The sequence below is a fragment of the Corvus moneduloides genome, chromosome 3, assembly GCF_009650955.1.
Source record: "Corvus moneduloides isolate bCorMon1 chromosome 3, bCorMon1.pri, whole genome shotgun sequence".
Classification (NCBI taxonomy): Eukaryota; Metazoa; Chordata; class Aves; order Passeriformes; family Corvidae; genus Corvus; species Corvus moneduloides.
Genome location: NC_045478.1, coordinates 61,320,521 through 61,339,882, shown reverse-complemented (window position 1 = coordinate 61,339,882; position 19,362 = coordinate 61,320,521). Strand labels below are relative to the sequence as shown.

The following is a 19,362-nucleotide window of genomic DNA, read 5'->3' as shown; positions in this document are numbered from 1 at the left end:
TGGGGCGATTTGGGATCTCTGTCACTTGCTGGTGCAGATATTGTCATTTGTAGAGCTTCATGAGACTGAAAGGAAGCTTACCTATCTTGATTCAAAAACCAGCTGGGCAGCAGTCCTCAGGCGCTGAGCCAGTCTTTCCTCTTGTTCCAGCTTCCTTTTTTCCCTCTACATCACAGGCTGATTTCCAAGGGCAACTAGCTCCTCTTGTTTCTATTCTGAAGTTCACCCACAAGTCAGGAGAAGTTTATAAAGCCTTGCAGTTAAGATTTATCACCAGAGGATTAGTCTGTGCAGCTCTTAACCCATGACATTATTTTCTGTTTAGGTCATTAGTCTAAATTCCTGTCTGTTTACTGGTTGCTTTTTCAAATATTTATTTTTTGATTCCTACACTCTCCACAGCCTCCTGTCTCAAACTGTTGAGATGAATAGTTGCTAATAGTAAATACAGGAAAATATATTCAGGCATATTTTTAGCCACTTGAATCAATCCATTTTAGCTCCATGACTTTGTGAGATGTGTCTCAGATACCCTTTGTTCCCACTTCCTTCCACAAACCCTCAGACAGCTAAGTGTCATCAATACCAGCTGAGATTCAGATCCCTACGTGTTATATCAGCCACACTCACTATTCCACTCCTGCTGGACACACCCCAGCTCTGTTGTCTGTCCTCTGTTCCACTGTTCCCAATCCGTATTCTCAAAGGCAGCCAGGACTACATAGTGGTGTCACATGCTGCAGTAACACCATGGAGGTGTTATTCTAAATGTCTCTAATACCAAACAACATCAAAAATATTAAACATCGATATTACTATGATAATCTCAGCACTAACCTAGCACTTTCCTGCACAGCCTGGTTTGGACTGATCTCTATGGAAAGCTCTAAGGGACTTTCACTCCATAACCTGCAGGATTCCATCCATCTACACTGATGGCCATAGTACATCTGCTATAAAAATCATTGCAGTCTGCTTCACAAGAACCTGCACCTGTCCTGGTTTGTCAGCTGCCGTCATTTTACCCTCGTGTTATTTCTCCTTCTCGCAGCTCCACCTCCCCCCCTGCAGATCCCGCAGAACGTATCTGTCCCCTTGTGGCCGTATGCCTGACACAGCCTTGCTGCTTCGTAGGATCCTTTAGGCTGACCAAAGCCTTTCAGCTCTTTCTCCCACCTACACAAGCGTGGACTGACTGTACCTGTCCCAGCAGTTCCAGAAAACTACCTAGAAGGGGAAGGAAGCATCTAAAAGACACTGCGGTCTTACATGAGAGAGTCAGCTGTATCTTGATGTCTGCTGAGTGCCACACAACGCTGCAAAGCTCCGACTGCACCCTGGCTAGGGATAAAGTGCAGGAGGAGGCTGCCAGGTCTGAGGGGTGGAAAGTGGCAGCAGACCAAGGGTGTGGGCAGATTTCTCCAGCAAACCTACACAACCTGGCTGACGCTGGGGCTCCTTGCAAGGCATGGATACAAAACGTTGCTGGATGAGGAACAGGGCTGACCACAGAGACTTTGGTGCAGGCAAGTGATCTGTGAAAGATCCAGGTGAGAAAGATAGCGTGAACCACAACAAATCCAATGCAGCATGTAGAGACTAAGAAAAACAAACTCTTCAGATAAAGGTCAGAGAGTTGTTGCCAGTAGTGTTTTTTGCTGGTCCTGTGGGATGCCTGTTGGTTTAATCATGAGTCTCTGACCTCCTCTAAGGGCAAGAAACCAGCCAGAGTGGCTGACCATATAAATTCATATCGTTACTTTATAATTTATGCTGCACATATTTACATCGCTACTGCAGCATGAAGGGTACACAGAGGAAATGCTTTGAAATACTCAGTGAAGTAGTTTTAGTGCTACAAATACTCTTAGAGCTCCTTACTTCAAGCCAGCTTGAGCCCAAGCCATCAATCAAAGCACAGTTGACAGGCTGCAGACACTCCCTGTTGGGACCAGAGGTGCCTCTCTGGTGTGCACAGCCCCCAGAGCTGCTGTGGCCGTGCTGTTCCTCACAGTGAAAAACATAACCAGGAGGGGAAAGGGCTGACTCAGCTCTGCTGGCGTGTTGCTGCCTTCAGAACTGCCCTGGGGAAGGTCTTCCAGCATTCCACGGGTACCATCACATGTCTGTTTTGTAACCAGAGCTCCCAGTGTTTTGTGGGCAAGATTATTTTTTAAGAATTTAAGATTAAATTGCATTCATTGGCCTATTTAAAAACAGCGTTAATAGAAAACTGTTTTGTTTATAACCAAGCACTCATCATCCCCACCCAACATATCAACATTCCTCTTCAAAAAAAAAAAAAAAAAAAAAAAAAGCCCAAACCATTTCATAGAAACACCGATTTACAACAAAAACTATAAAATGTACACGTAACCTGTGGCTGAAACCCATCCAGCTCCCAGTTTGGTGAGACTTCCTGCCTTCCAGTCCCAGCCTCAGCATTACCAGAAGCCATCTGACACTTGGTTTCTCTATCTGGGACCTGTTTGGAGCCCACTTGCTCACACTGCAATCTGCTTTGTGTTGTTTCTCCTACTTACCCAAAGTGTAAGTAGTCACAGGGGAAAAAATAAAATAACATTTCTTAACTGTTTTATTTTTTCCCTTCTGAAAATAAGTGTTCCTCATTGTCTCAGGGCTCCTTAGCTGACTTAATTTGAAACTGACAGAAAAGTAAACTATTTTGTTCAAACACACTGTTATATTTTGCAGATTTTTCTTTTCTGACTCAGTTATCCTCACTAATTATGAGTGCAATCTAATAAACTCATCCTCCTTCCACAAAAAGGAAGTATTGCCATAGAGTATTCTTACTTGTTTAAACAAAAAAAACAAACAAACAAAAAAACCCCCAAAAAAGCGCCAAAAATGCAAACAAACAAAAAAAAAAAACCAAAAAACCTCACTGAAAACTTCCATTTGAAAAGGATTATCTTTGAACATTCTTTCCAATTCCTATTCTGGCAAGCTATCATTTTTTTTATTTTCCACATAGTTAACTGATTTTGTTTTGTATGCTTCAGTGATATCAGAAATCCCTTTTCTCTAATTTCATAGAGAATGTCACTTCATTTTGCTTCATTCCTCACCCTTTTTCTTTTAGATGGTCAAGAGAAATGGTCATTATCTGTAGTCTTACAAAATACTTCTATTTTACATGAAAAATTTGGGAGAATACATTGCTTTTTCTCTCAAAATGTACCTGATTCCTCTCTGCCTTTTTAAAAAATAACAGCTATTTTGACTTGGGTCATTCATATTTCCCCTCTCCTGCTCCCTCATTATGTGTAAAATAATCCCGTAACTGAACAGCCCTAGGAAAATGTGTATGATGCACACATCCACAGAAAATGTGAAAAAGCAAGGAAACTGCTTTATACAGCAATAATAAACTACAGAGTGACAGAAGTCAAAGAGTAATTTAATGTGGTCTGTCCTTATGTGTCTTAATTCTAATTTAGCAAAGTATTTGAATACTTTTGTGCTTAATTTCTTTGAGGAATCATGGTTCTATTACATTAATATTCTGATGCATGGTTCTGCTGTGTTGCAAATAGTGTATTATCAACAACAGGATGCATAGGCAAAAATTCAGTTCCATGTACTTTAATACACTCATAACACTATAACACTTGTTTTCCTATTTGCTTTGTGATTTTATTTTTACAATGTTTATAGCATGTAAATTATTTCACTTCATAATCTACAGTTGCAACATTTTAATTTGTTGAGTTTTGCCTTAACACTTCGTAGTAAAGCTGCCTTCATTGGAGTTGGTTCAGCTGTTCTTTGGAGAAAAAAAAGGAAGTTCTGTAGCTGTACCATTTTGGGAGTTAACACACATTGCTTCTATTTTCATATGTGTTCTGCTGATAAATCAAGAATCTTTTACCACAATAAAAGAGCAATAATGAACAGAAAGAAAACTGTTGATCCCACACCTTTTATGAATACAGACAAACCTAGCAAAAATAATCTACAGGAGGAGGGGTGTCTGCTGACACAACCTTAACACACACTTGCAATGCCTGTCTTGTGTTGAATGCATCTTGGTTTAAAACAGAAGAAAACATTTGAAACAAACATTGAAAACATTTATAAGCCTCATCTAACTTTTCTTCCAAAACAAAGACTAACTTCCGTGCTGTATGAAACAAGCCTTGAAAATTGAAAGTCAGTTCTTTCAGGGGTAACCTAAATTATGTAAGTCAAAAATCACCTGAACTTTGTTCCCATCAAATTGCTTCTTATTTATTTATTTATTTATTTGCTTTGGCTAAATGAAGAAATATGTCAGTACGCTTCCAAAAGTAAAGTAAATACAGGCAGTATTAGTAGTCAGATAATAGGTCATATTCCTTTGTGAGCATGGTGAGCAGTAATACTTCAGAAAAGACAGATCTGCTGTGCTAAAAAGAAAAAAAAACAGGCATTGGAAAACCTTTATTCTTTCTTCTTGCTTAGCATGCAAACCAGTAATGAAGCATTGCTGTGAACTTCATGTGAAAATCTGCCTTGTCTGAAATAATTTTGAGAACTCTGCTGGTGGCTTCTGTGGGGCTGGAACTTCACTGCTGGTGCCAGGGCTGGTCACAGGGTGGCAGGGTACGGGACTAACGAGAACGACAGGAAGGCTGCAAGTCTCTAGGAACAGGCAGACATCAGGAAATCGTTTCACAATGCAAACTTACTTTATAATTGTCAGTCTCAGAGACTATTTCTTAATGTTATGAATGTATTATCTGGGCTGAGTGGACCTAAATTTGTAATTCAATTTACTTAATTTTCAAAATACAGTAAATCATGCTCTGTATGATATATATTAATGTGGATGAAGAAAACAGGTTTTGTTCTTTAGTAATAAATCAAACAGAAGTGCCTATAAAACCAACAAAACACAAAGTGAAACTACCTGTATTATCTCACAAATAATTATAAAATTATTGCATCCTTTCCCACACTCTAAATTCTCAATCAACATATCATGCCTAAAAATTACATTTCATCCAGCCTGGCCTTAAACACTTCCAGGGAGGGAGCATCCACAACTTCTTAGTCCAACTTGTGCCTCACTGCCCTCACAGAAAGGAATTTCTTCCTAATGTCTAATCTAACCTACTCTCTTTCAGTTTGAAGTCATTCCCCTCAAAACAGTGTTACATTGTAAAACAAGAAATTAAATTTATTTTAATCCAGTTAGCCACAGAAGCATAAGAATTTACACAAGATTTATCTCTATCTCCTCAAATTACTGATTTTACAAAAGCTTGTGTGTTTATTTTTTTATTTTACAGCAAGTCACTGAGAAACAATTCTTCAGAAGCAAATGAAATAAAAGCATGTTTTGAGTCCCCAGCCAGGTACCAAAATTACCACTCTTACTTGAAAAATTGTCATTTTTCTTAAAATAGTGTGTTCAGTTTTACTGAGTGGGTCATCATTTGCTGAGATACTGTAGAAAGCCCACAAATGGTCAGACATAAATAGGTAAGTCTTCTTTACTGTTCTACACATCCGTAGAAAACATATAATGGGAAGAGAAAGCTGAAACTACAGAATCAAGTTTGAATTTGCTATTAAAACAGATTTATTGTCCATATTTCTTTTTAAAAAATCATGAAGTTTAACAACACTCAAAAAGAAGTTTTTATGACTAAGAGGTAGTTTTGTACACCTCATCATCACTTGTCTGAAAATAAACACTTTAGTAGTTCAACTATTTTCTGTAGTGAACAAGAGTTTAAAAATAATTTTTAATTAACCCAGAAGAATTGCCACTTATTTGGCCTGTGAATTAATTGCCCATGGAATACAGTAGCTGGAAGCAAAATTTTCAAGGCATCATTACCAAGGCCAACACCCAGTTTTACCAGATATATCTACATGAGGCACATGACAGGACCTTTTGAGAAAGCCTTTGCTGCAAAAGCGAAATTTTTTGTTTTGCCATATGAGCAGACAAAAGAAACTAGCAGAAGCAAAAAACATCTCTTGTTCCAAAATTGAGATAATGCTCTAACTTGCAGATAACTGTCTTGAAGCTAAAGCCCTTATGTGTAAAAATGCAGAGAGGTCCCATGTGGCAAGAGGAACAGAAGCAGGACTACCTCTACTTGGTTTCGTCTCTGTCACCCAGAGGTAAAACACAAGCAGTGCCACTGAAGAGGACATTCAGTAACTTCTCAAAACTGTGAACTGACCTTGGGTGACCCATGACTTCAATGCCTCTGCAGTGAAACTCGAGGGTATTGTTGATGTGGTGCCTATCATTTTCATAACTGAAGTATTACGCTGCCCAGGGATTTTCTGTGTGCCATCTCCAGGCTGCTGACTTTACTCTACCCATTCCGCTCAGTCTCGCTATTGAAGTTCTAAAAATCAGCCCTAGCTGGTGTCTGTAGAGTAGGGAACAAAAACAAGGATCTGTTTTCTGTGGGTGTCTAGCAGGTAAGGAAGCAAACAGAAAATTTTACTTTGCTCCGTCTCCTTTCAGTCAAGAAGCTGCACATTTCTTTGCTGCTCCTGCGGGGTCCTTGCCATGTCTTTGGGGCAGACACAGGGGAAGAAATGGTGCTGATGAGAGTGAATCAGCCCGTCAAGGCGTGTAATGATTTCATAGTCAGGAAGAGCCAGGCTGGCAATGTCAAGGCCCAGCATCCGCGAGACCACCTCTCGGAAATCTGCCAGCTGCGAGAGCAAATGGAGGGGAATAAATTAAATAGGAGGCAAAGGAGATGTCAGGGAAAACACGTACACATAGGCATACATACAAACACAAGCACTTGTATTATCAGTGCTAAATATAGGCATATCTGCTGTTGCTCAATACAGAGAGCAGAAGAGGACAGAAACAGCCCTTTGGGGCATACCTCAAATCACAAAACACAAACAGTTGAGATGTCAAGTATCTCAAACACAAAATACATTTTTCAAGTGTTTCTTTAGTTTCTTTCACAGGCATATCTTTCCTGCTGACTCAACTACAAAAACTGAGGAAAACACACTTTTACCTGACCCAGATGACCACAAATTATACAAACTGGAAACTCTGGTGGGCACATCCCAGAGCACAGGCTAAGGTGCTCGTCCTTGACCACTATCTGCCACTGCTCCCCTCCACCCTGCACTATCTTGAGAAAAAGGAAAGGAGGAAGGCAGAAGAAAGGTGGAAGTTTTTGGCGCATCCTACAGTCTGACTTTGATTTGAATTAGGATACAGCCCAAATTCAAGATGCAGCTTAGGAAAATGCTTGTTTTTCTTCCGTGCCTAGCTGCTGAAAATGTCATAGGAATGGTATTTGGTAAAGTAATTAAAGACACCAGCTTTCTCTCTGCAGTTCCAAATGGACAGACGTCCACAAGTAGTTGTCATCTCTGCTGATTTACTCTTCTCAACTCACAGTATGGATCATTATCAGTCAAGCTTCAAGGCCGCTTCAACAGAAAATAAATTACACAGCCAAAACAACAAATGCTTTAATACCCCTTATCATCTACACGCAAAAGAGAAAAATGTTACTATTTGAGGAAATACGCTTTTCTTGCTATCTATTTGAATGCCAAGATCCCCATTCCCAAGAATATAAGAGACTGAAAATGCCACAAAATCATCAAAACCATCAAGAAACTGGACTCATGTTCTGGTGTAGCAGCATCCTCACTCCACCAATCATGCCAAGGGCTAAGGGCAAGAAGGAGACAGACAGTCCTGAAATGTCTCTGACCCCAAGAACACTGTGCAGAATTCTAAAGCAGTTAGAGTCTGTGAGGAAAGGGGTTTGCTGCTTTCCTGAAAACAAGGTCTCAGTTTCCAAGACCTTGCCAAAGACAGTTTGTTTCAAACCCTGAGGAGCTGCCATCAGTTCAGAAACACAAATAGGGAAACCAATACAGAACACAGCTGAGGTCTGGAGTCCTCAGCACAAGACAGACATGGACCTGTTAGAACAGCTCCCAAGGAGGGCTACAAAGATTACCAGAGGGCTGAAGAACTTCTATGAAGTCAGGCTGAGAGAGTTGGGGTTGTTCAGCTTGGAGAAGAAAAGGCTCCAGGGAGAGCTTATAACAGCCTCCCAGTACTTAAAGGGGGCTTATAAAAAAAAAAAAAAAAGGGAGAGCAACACTTTACGCAGGCATATAACAATAGGAAAAGAGGGGAGGGTTTTAAACTAAAAGAGGAGAGATTTATATCAGATATTAGGATGAAATTCTTTACTGGGAGGGTAGTGAGGCACTGGAACATGTTTGCCCACAGAAGTTGTGCCGCCCTATCCCTGAAAGTGTTCAAGGCCAGGTTGAATGGGGTTTTGAGCAATCTGGTCTAGTGGAAGTTGTCCCTACCCATGGCAGGTGTGTTGGAACTAGATCATCTTTACTGTCCCTTCCAACCCAACTCATTCCACAATTCTATGATTTGAGAATTCAGTCCCAGCTACCTGTATCACCAAGGCAGTGCAATGTCTTGGATCAAATGTTGGAACAATGTTACGCCAAAACCCCAAAGTTCCCATATATTATCTTCTACACTAGTTCAGGAGGTCACCGATGCGGGGCTCTGGCAGTATGTTAGGCAAGTAGTATTTAGCAGAAGCTAAAGATTTTTTTTTAAACATCTGGATCACAGACAAGATAAGGAGGCAGCAAAGCTGGAATTTGTTTCCATACAGACTTTACATTAGAAGATCAAGGCAGCACTCTGCAAAGATCCAGCCTTTGGATGAAGGAGAGAAATAATAAAGGATAAACGTCACCAAAGACTCAAACACAAAGCTGTGCTAAGGAAACAGCATTCCTGCTAAATTTTCTTTGCACCTTCCATTCAGTGAGTAAAATTATCAGAAGTAAAAAACAGACAATGAATGTAATTTAGAGCATTAACCCAAGATATTGAGGGGCAGGGGTTTGGGGAAGTAAAAAGCAGATACTATATTTTATTTTCACCCTGTAACTACAAGAAAGTAGAAGGGGTCTTATTCCAACAGAAAGAAAGCAAAAAAAATAAGTCCAAAGAGTATTGCAACAATATTCAAGTGGTTTGAAATGCCCTTGGATTCAGACAGTAAAAATCCAACATTTGTGTGCTTTTAGCAAAATACTCGATGTATGACTCCATGGAATAATTTCCTCCATATAATTAATATCTTCTCTGTGCCGGATGCTTGGATTCCTCATGCGATGTATGAAGAAATTAAATTTTCCTGCCAAATTTCTAATCTTTGTTATAAAACAAAAACCGTGCTAAAGATTTCCAGGGGTGAAAAGATCCCCAGGTTGTTGGTCTTCTCTCCATGAAAATAAAAAGAAAAATTTCTAGACTAATTTTCTGAAATAACATTCTTAAATTTCATTCAGAGTCATTGTTAAGCCCAACATACAGCACTAATAAAATTCTAGGCAGTTGAAATAAATTTAAAATTACAAATTTTTTACTTTAAAGAAACGTCCAATTTGCTTTCAGCAATTATGCCACCTATAGCATTGCTCAAAAACACAACATGCAGGGCAATAACATACATACTTCACAATTTTTTGAAGTTAGAATGGAACACATTTACTAATATGTTTCCCACAAATTATACTTTCCCTCTGAGTTACCACAAAAATTTTTCTGATCTAAACTTTAACAAAGTTATATGTCACAAATTGATCCAAAATAACTACATTCAATATTAAATCTGGGGGGTTTGGGGGGGGGGGGACGTTTCTTGTATTTTCCAGTGTTCTTTGGATTTGTGGCCTATACACAGTAACACAGACTCATTGAATCATTTAGGTTGGAAAAGACCTTTAAGATTATCAAGTCCAACTCTTAACCTGCATTGCCAAGTCCATCACTAAACCATGTCTAGGCATCTTTTAAATACCTTTGGGATTGTTGACTCAAGCACTCCCCTGGGCAACTTGTTCCAATGCCTGACTAACCTTTCAGTGAATAAATTTGCCTAATATCCAATCTAGACTCCCCCAGCACAACTTGAGGCTGCTTCCTTTCCTCCTATGACTTAGTCTTGTTGAATCTCTTACAATTGGCAAGGAGAAAGTGCAAGAGATGGATGTGTAAGAAACAAAAGGAAACAGATGAGAAGTTGATACATTACATACCTAAAGTATTTGGAAAAAGACATACTTTAAAAGAGATACTAGGATTTACAGCATTTTGATAGCTCTCTAAAAGGTGATGCAATATTTGGTGATGAGCAAAGAAAATAATGCCTGTATTTACTATTCTCTTGCAAAACTTAACTTGTGGAATAGGTTTGCAATCACAATTGTCACTCTGGCTCACAAGTGTGAGCTAAAAATTCATTGTTTGATAATGTTTGGAACAGTTTGAAGCACAGCTGGATAGCTGCTCCACCTATACCATTTTCCTACACTCTTAGGTACACCTAGCACTTTTCAAACACCTATACACCTACCTGTCTCTCTCTTTTTGCTAGTTCTGCAAGGGTTGTTTTAAGCACCTTCATCTCACTGGTAACTGCTTGTAACATATTTTTGGTTTTTTCTTTGTCTTCAGCAGCTTTACACTCCTTTAAAAGAAGTTCTGATTTGGCAGATCTAAGTTGTTTCTCAGCTTTTTCTTTCATTCTTTCCAATTTGCCTTGAGACTTACTGAGTTCCTCTATTGTTCTGCTCTGCTCCAAAGTTTTGATCTGCAATAAGATAAGGAAGTGTTAAATTTGTCATACTTTTTCATCTAACTTGAGCAAATAATAAAAATATCAGGAGTGATCATGAATAAGCACTTTAGTGTGGTTTCTTTTGGGTTCTTCATTAATCATCACATGTACCTGTGAACTGAAAAGTTATTAAAGGAGACTGGCCTATTTCAACACGATTAACGAAAAGATTTTTCCTTCAATGACAGTTAATCCTCTACAGATTTTGTGGAAAGAGGTATCTGGACAGAAGAGAAAATCCACAGTGAGGGTTTACTCTCTTCCAGACCCTGGAAAAATAGTATGAAAAAGTGTTGCCAAATGTTTTGCTGGTAAAAATTATTCAGTGGGAACATGCTCATAGTTGGCTATTTCACTCCATCAGCCGCAAGACACTAAGTCCCATAAAATCAATCTTCCTTTCTCCTAGTGGTGGCAAGCTATCAATGGCTGCAAACTACTTGTATTCACCCGAGTTGAAGCAGGTAATATATTACTACTGCTATGTAATGAAACATAGAAACAATTAAAATTAAGCATCTTCCCTGTTATTTCCCCCCCATACCTATCAGAATAGACCTTCTGTGAGCAGTGCATGGGAAAATACAAGATGACAGTCACATCAACAGGAAAGAAGGGATGCATATATTGTATTTTTCTTACACTAGCCGGAAAATTTACATTGTGCTTTGCAGATTCTACTTAGCATATTAAGACAAATTGTAAAATACCCAAAACATTGTAATACTATATTTGCTTTCTCCACCTACATTTGAGTAGTTCTCCATGAACACATTTATTTTAAATGAAGTCCAGCTGTATCCAGCTGGAATAGAAAAAAGGATTGAGACAATCTTTTAACTCACCTTAAGTTCACTGGTTTCAGACAGCTTGGCTTTGAGATCAGTATTTGTTTCCCTGGCCAGATCAAGCTGCTTCTGTAGCCTCTCTATCATTTTATGTAACTTTCTGACAGCAAGATTGGCCTCATCCCTTTCCACAGCTAAGGCAGCCCTCACTTGCTTCTCTTCTTCCAGCTGGGTTATTTTCTGCCGCAGAAGACTCATGTGCAGCTCTTTGCTTTCAAGTTTTTCTTTCTGAGCCTTTAGCTTGATTTCCAAACACAAGGACATTGGAAAAAATATATGTGAAAGGCAGTGGTGCTACATAATTGCAAATTTAATCCTCGTGTTGCATATACAACCTGAACTCCTCTTTCTCTCTTGAAAATTCTGTGAAGTATCAACATATATACCTTAATTTGATGCTCCTTGTATTACCAATTCATTGTGCTTCTCTATTGTTTTAAACTTTAAACAGACCCAGTTCCCAGCTCTATACTGTTCTGACAAGCCTAAACCCAAAAGATTTCCCTGTATCATAACAGGATGACAGAGGGGTGTTTGACCAAATTTGAACAGACTTGTTCCTGTAGGAACAACTGAATGAAGGAACAGTTCTTGTTGGAATTGTTGAAATTCTTGATGAAGTACAACCAACACTCTACTAGTTCCTAGAGAAGTTTGTGTAATGTGCCTCCCTCCTTGGCAGATCCTTTTAGATTTAAATATTAATGGCAGCTGTTTACAGAACTATAAATGTGTATTAAAAAGTAGACAAATACACAGATATAAACATCCATAACTTCATAGTTTTTTCTTAAGAAGTTGTGAAAAGCAGTATAGTGTTCAACCGACCGGTAGGTTTACTTATTTCAATAATGCAGTCTTTTTGCAAAGTTTGCAATCATTCACTATCTTCTTTTTATGTCATGGACATCTTTGAAATTCTTTGCACATATACAGTCTGCTGCCTCTAGCAAGCCACTACAGAAACACAGCCATATGTTTATCTTTGAATGGTATGTCCTTTTCACATACCTTCCTTCTGAGGCTGTATGCCACAGTCTTGTTCTCAACCACCGCGTCACCTTCCAGTTTCACCAACTGCTCTACTCGGGCCAGAATTGCATCCATAGTCATATCAAATCCAACCTCTGCTGCTAGGCTATCCAGCTTCATCTTCTCATTAAGTTGCTCCAGAAATTTCAGATACTAAGATGTGGGAAAGGTGGCAGAAGAATAATAAAACTTCATTAAAAGTCATGAAGTACAATTTAAAAGCAATTCCTGCTACAGTGGCAGCCAGCAATACATAGCCAAGTACACTACCCACAAGAAATAATACTGAAAGGGTGTAATTGGGCACACTCCTGACACAACTTCAAATTCTCTTTATGTCCTTTTTTTAGTCAATACTTATTTTGTTCATAAATCCCTAGATCTACTGTATTTATCTTTTTAGCAGGAAAACTTGGGTTTGCTTCTCTGCAGCAGCAGGTATGTTCCTGCCTCTGACTTTAGTTCCTATCTGGAGCTCTGTTGTTTTGCATGGCTGTGCATTGGCAGGGAGAAGTTAGAATGGACTGCTGTGTCCTAACTAATACTGCAAGTGCTGTGATTGCCCAGTACTGTGAGCTCTAAACCAGATGTAACTGATAGCAGTGATGCCATGGATGACACACGATGTAGTCCAAGGAGATGCAGGAATGTTAACACGGTCAGCCTTCAGCCCTTCTTTGGACCAGCAAGGTTTAGAGATAAGTTACTGGTTTACAAATTGCTTTTAAGATTATTTTAATGGCATCTCCATCTGGTTTGCTGATGTGTGAACACATGCAGATACAAAATATTATTCAATCTGTTTTTTCCCTTCTTTTGTCCTGCCCTACCAGCTCTTTAAAAATTGCTTTAGTCCCTTGCTCTCAATTAGCCTGTCTTGGAAAATCCAAAGCCCTCCTTCCCACTAAGAACTGTTTCATTTTGTTTCCTCTTACCTCTGTAGCAGACCATTTTCTTTGCAAAGAAATGACAAAACAAACAGCAAAAAAATCATCCCACCAACAAACCAGTTTCACAACTGATTCGTTAGCAAAAATACCTTTTTGTCTCATGATACTTCTGATTAAAAAAATTAAAAACAGTAGCAGAAGTACTGAAGCTGTTCATTAAAGAAAAAAAATCCCAAGAAAATTCTCTTGATTGGAGCAAAATCTAGAGAGAAATTTAAGAATCTAGGGCCACATGTTATTCACAGAGGAAGCAGAGCTGAAGAAACAGCTCCTTTTTCTGGTTTTCTCCCAATGTGGTGGATGCTTCATTCAAAAAAGTTAGTGTATCATAGTCTAAGGCAAAACAAATAGCACAGAATTGATGATTCTTTGCAAATACAACTTTCTAAGCATTAATCCTGGCCTGGCAACATGCTAAAACTTTGCTTTTCTTAGCTGTAGTGTTTGGCTTTCCAGGTACTATGTCATTTTTCAAACTCTTTGTTATGTGAATGAGTTACGGGCTAACAGTGTGTTTATTCATACAATTAACAAAAAATCCTAGTAGCCGTGATTGTCTAAGAATATAAAAGAATCAAAGACTACGAGCTCTTGAGAGATTGCAGACCGGACGATGTTTTAGAAAAAGACATAGTGATGAGAGACATTTTGAGAGCAGAGAATAATTGAAGCACTTCTGATGTACCTACAGGGACTTCTTTTAAGATGGTTTTGGGGTGTAGTTTGGCTTTGGATTTTTTTTTTTGCTTGGGCTTTTTTTTGGTTGGTTTGTTTGTTTTGTTTCACAATAATGGACTTGGAGCTCAAAAGCTTAGCTACATCTTCCAACTGCAATTTTTGGTCAAAGAAAAGGTATTACTACTCCCTACATGACGTCTGACTTTGCTATTTCGCATTACTTGCAGTGTTCCAAGTGACCAAAGCAATACAATGAGCTGTGTCTCTGCCTTTAGTGACTTCTATTCTTTAAGTAAATAATGTGTACAACTACTTTTTGTTTCTCAAGCTTCAATCCATCTTGCATCAGGCCTCCAGTTAATAATTCCTCTTCCAAGTGCTTCAGCTGATCGTGGCAATTCTCTGAACATTTTTCAGCTTTACTGCTCCTCTCCAGGGCTTCATGGTACAATCTGGTCTGATTTTCCAAAGTTTCACCCAATTTAGCTAATTGGGTTTCAAGCTGAGATACCATCTAGGGAGCAAGCAAAGCAACAAAGCATATGGGGTTAGTTGGGAAATGCTAGGAAGACATGAAACCAACAAATGATTAAAAACAGGGCAAAATATCTATCTTTAAAACACATGCATTTAAAAAGCCAAAAAGAAAAATCTGCTATAACCATTGGCAGAAAATGGCAGAAGGGGTGACATGTAAGACACCCAAAAGTGAACAGCAGATATCATACATAAGATGAGTCAAATGACTGAAAGGTGTTGCTATCTATTAAAAAATCAATACAAACTAATTTAGACACAAAATTTCCAAACATGTGGGCACAGCAGCAATACTTGGTAGTCAGCTGTCATTCTTTAAAATAAGCCCAAAAAATCACTATTCTATTGAGGGGTTGATTAGAAAAATAATATAAGCTATTTAGAAAATACATGCAGAATGTAGGGGAGAATGTAGATAGGGATAATTAAGTCTCGGAGGAGTGTTTCCCAATTGTTAACTGTTAAACAGTGTTTAAGTGACTAAAAGATTTTGCTAAAAAATATAGTGATAATAACTTCTGTAATCTAGCCAGAGCCCAAGGATAAAAGGATAAAATCTCAAAACAAGCAACTAGAACAATTTTGAAAAAACTTCTAGTTCTTTACTGTTAACTTTACAACACCTACATATAATGTAATGGATTTTAAGTTGTAAACTATTAATAAATTAAATGCTTGAAAGTATCTAGTTACACTACAGCCAAATACTGAAAGACAGTTCTATACACAAAGTTGCTTGTTTGCCTCTGTCTTCTACTTACTGTCATATAATAATTTGGTTACATAATTAATTATATTGCATTTGTAACTCAGTGTTCAGACACTCATCTGCAAGCAGCCTCTTCATTTTAAGCATCCTGTTGGTTTATGTTAATGAAATGAACAGTAAGTACACAGAGCTCTCATTAATTTTAATGGCACTGAAAGGTTTCCAAATCTTACTACAATTAAATACAAACAACAGTTTGCACCCAACTTGCCTAAAAAACACTGAGAAATTACTGCTGCTCATACAGTAGACAACACTAAACAATAATGAATCTGCAAGAACCCACAAACACATTTTATGCTCTTCTGCATCTCACATCACTCAGCAGGAACAACAGTTTCAGTAACTTGTTCCCCCAGAGATGTGCTGCTGCCAGAGAACCCAGAGCCCCTTTATCAGGCTGAAAAGGGACTGCAATGGGGTTTTGGAGGCTTCAAAGCCTCCATAAACACGAGAAATTGAAGGACTGTACCACAGAAGTGGAGAGCAAAAAACCACCAAGCGGGCTTTTTATCATCCTGGGGCATCCTGGTGTAACTTTCATCCTTGGCTTAGCGAAAACCCACAATGTAGGCATTTCCTAAAACAAGGTTGCACCCTTGTTACCCACCCATGCCTGATCCATCATCTTACAAAGGCTGCATTTTTGGTCCTGCAGTTCTGACCTCCACAATTTCTCTTTCCTATGACTTGTGCTTGATCAGTCAGCCTGCAAAATAAAACGCCCCTTCCTCCTTTTTGTTTTAATGTGGCTACTGGATAATTTCAAACTATGACCATTTTACATATGACACTGAGTTGAGTCGGAGTGTAGATCTGCTGGAGGGCAGGAAGGCGCTGCAGAGGGATCTGGGCAGGCTGGATTAATGGGCTGATGCCAATGTATGAGGTTCAACATGGCCAAGTGCCAGGTCCTGCCCTTGGGTCACAACATTGCTACAGGCTGGGCAGAGTGGCTGGGAAGCTGCATGGTGGAAAAGAACGTGGGGCTGCTGGTCAACAGCTGGCTGAAATTGAGCCAGCAGTGTGCCCAGGTGGGCAAGAATGCCAATGGCATGGTTTTTTGTTTTAGGGGTTTTTTTAAATACTTCATCAAAATGCACAGGATATTTTCAAGAACTATTTCCAGCCTTGGACAGAATACAAAATCTTTTGCTGTCATTAAAAACTATCACATCAGCAGAAGATGCTAGAATTTTAAAATCTGGCAAGGACACCAAAGCTGGTTTTCAGCAGCTCACTGAAAGCAACTTTTGATTTAGTGTGTGACTTTTGATTATATAAATAGTCTTCACTGACAAAATTAATAAATGCTTATGCAAGCAAGCAAGAAACTTCAGTGCAGTGTCAGGGTACTGCTATTGGTAAGGCTGCATTCTGACTCACCCTCCTCCCAAGCTGTCCCTTCTCTATCTATATATTCAAATACAAATTTGTAAACACTACCAGCCCAAATGCCTCAACCCAGAGCCTCCCTTTTACCTTCTCCTGGATGGCGAACAATGTTTAGATGTAAGTGTAAAAATACATATTTATTTTTAGGTGCAGGTTTTGAGGATTGGAGGGAAAGAAGTTGCCTGTGGCAACTCATCAATTATATCTGCTTTGAGAAAGAAGTCAGTTCTTGAAGTCACCATTGCAGCAGCAAATCCATACTTGTTCACATGTTTCCCTAAATCATAGCAACCAAACAGCCAACTTTGATGTCTGCTGGCACAGAAACCAAATTTCAATGTTGGAACTCAAAGACCATTCCAAGTCTTTTCTTCTTAACAGCATCTGTTATTAATTTCTGAACTCTTCCTGCTTAGTAAAACATATATTAAATAATATATAATATAATTATATATTAAATAATATATAAAATTACCTTAAATAGACAACAAAATGAACGGTTTCTGTAATTTCAATACCTAAGCAGAAAGAACCAACACTCTACCAGATGAATAAAATAAAACGGAACCCAAAGAGAATTAATACACACACTGGGCAAGTGCAGTAGTTGCCGACTTACTATTTCTTTAGTCTCCTCTTTGTGATTTATTTCTTGGATCCTCTCCAAAATGGCTTTCTCAGAAGGTTTAACTATTGCAGATCCATGGCTGAGCAGGGTAGCAATTTCTTCTTTAAAAGCCTTTAAAGAGGTCTGAGCAGTCCTGGCCTCTTCTCTGCTGCTCTTCAAGTTTGCATCTAGCTCCCTGGAAGATTTCTTCAAATTGTGCAGTTCCTGCTTTGAGGTTTCCAAAGCTTTCTGGTTAACAGTCAGTTTCTCTTGGAGGTTTCTGATCTCCATCTCTAAACTCTGCCTCTTTATTATAGCACTGTCAAGATCCTAAAAGTGCATGAAAAATTAAACAAGATTTTTTAAATCAGTTATAAACCCTCTCCACCACACACAAATTAAGGAATAACTCAGGAGCAGGTACTGCAGACAGAGAAACTAGGACCCATATTCGTCATGTTTGCTCAACGTCAGGGTTTCATAGGAGAACTGCCAGTGAAACTGATGAAAACCTGAAGTCTGCTGTAATCACACTAAAGGCTAACATCTTATATTGGATTGAAAAAAGGAATACATGAATAAAATTTGCAGGTGAAAAAAACCAATTTTTTTATTGTAAAATTATTGAAATCTTGCTTTTCCTGAAAAACCTGAAAAACAAGCACTGAAAAAGACGTGTCACAAAGCCAAAGTACTACAACTGAGAGGGAAAAGGATAGGATAAAATAGAATATTTCAGTTGGAAGTAGCCTGCAGTGATGATCAACTCCAACTGCCTGACAATTCAGAGGTGACCAAAACAATAGTCACGGTCTCCCTGAATATAGTGATGAGAGGTGATCTTTGAGACCAGCTTATCTGAATGTGACAAAAATTCCTGAGATTATTTATTCACAGAAATGAGAAGTGAGGGACCAGACAAATCAAGGTTTGCTTGGGAATAAATAAAATATAGCCAATACAAATGTATCTATATCAGTTGTATATAAATATTGACCTAACAGGGTAGAGCAGACAGACAGAATTCTGTATCCTGACCCATGACACCAAAACAAATTATGAGAGGAAAAATAAAGAAAAATCACCATCTAAACATAAAGAAATAAAGTCTTGTGAGTCTCTTTCCTTTCCCCACAATACCAATATTAAGAGTGCTTACACACACATATACAAGAAAAATCTCTGCAGCGAAAGCAACTAAAAATATAGCAAAGAATAAGTCTTCATTCCTCAAGGCATTTTCTGATTGGTAAGAACAAATGGGAAAGAATATTCACACATGATACAGAAGGAAAGAATAATACTTCACCCAAGACACTAAATTATTATGGAGGATGGAATGTTTACAGAGAGGGATTCCTCTGGAGGTCTCAGTGGTAAGTAAAGGCTCAATAATTGGACTGATATGAGTTATGACTGTGCACACTGGAGTTAAAGAATTGTTCCTGGAGCAGTTATGAATATGGTGATTACTCAAGGGTCTCTCACGGTCTGTGTGTGCTTGCTGTGGAGCATAGTATGCCATTTGTATTAATTGAATACCTGCCAATCAAGCAGTAAATCTGGGAGCATTTCTGCAGATCAGCAGGGAGGGTGGACAAAAAAAAAGGAGTTTGCAGGGCACTTTTAGAAAATAACATATAAAAATATGATACTAAAAATACTCAAATTTTTAATAGCTACCAAAAGGCAATCATGCAAAAACACAAATAAAAACAACCCTTGTCATTTAGGAAATTATTTGCTATTACACCTTTTTGAAGTAATTTTAGAACTGTTTTAGAAACAAATGTTGGCCAGATTCCTTGCCATTTTCTCTTTTTTATTCTAGACAAGTCCTATTAATAGAAAATTCCCACCT

The 19,362-nt window shown here is 38.6% G+C and overlaps 1 protein-coding gene across 1 annotated transcript in view; it reads right to left on the bottom strand.

The window, feature by feature from the left end:
• Nucleotides 1-3,593: 3,593 nt before the first annotated feature.
• Nucleotides 3,594-19,362, bottom strand: part of CCDC170 (coiled-coil domain containing 170) — a 36,536-nt gene continuing 20,767 nt past the window's right edge. Inside the window, exons 7-12 of the mRNA XM_032101857.1 lie at nt 17,514-17,831; nt 14,507-14,707; nt 12,545-12,718; nt 11,531-11,773; nt 10,422-10,658; nt 3,594-6,690 (exon numbers count right to left, since the gene is read on the bottom strand). Coding sequence (XP_031957748.1) covers nt 6,493-6,690; nt 10,422-10,658; nt 11,531-11,773; nt 12,545-12,718; nt 14,507-14,707; nt 17,514-17,831 — 1,371 coding nt within the window. The 3' untranslated portion in view covers nt 3,594-6,492. The remainder of the gene's footprint in view (nt 6,691-10,421; nt 10,659-11,530; nt 11,774-12,544; nt 12,719-14,506; nt 14,708-17,513; nt 17,832-19,362) is intronic.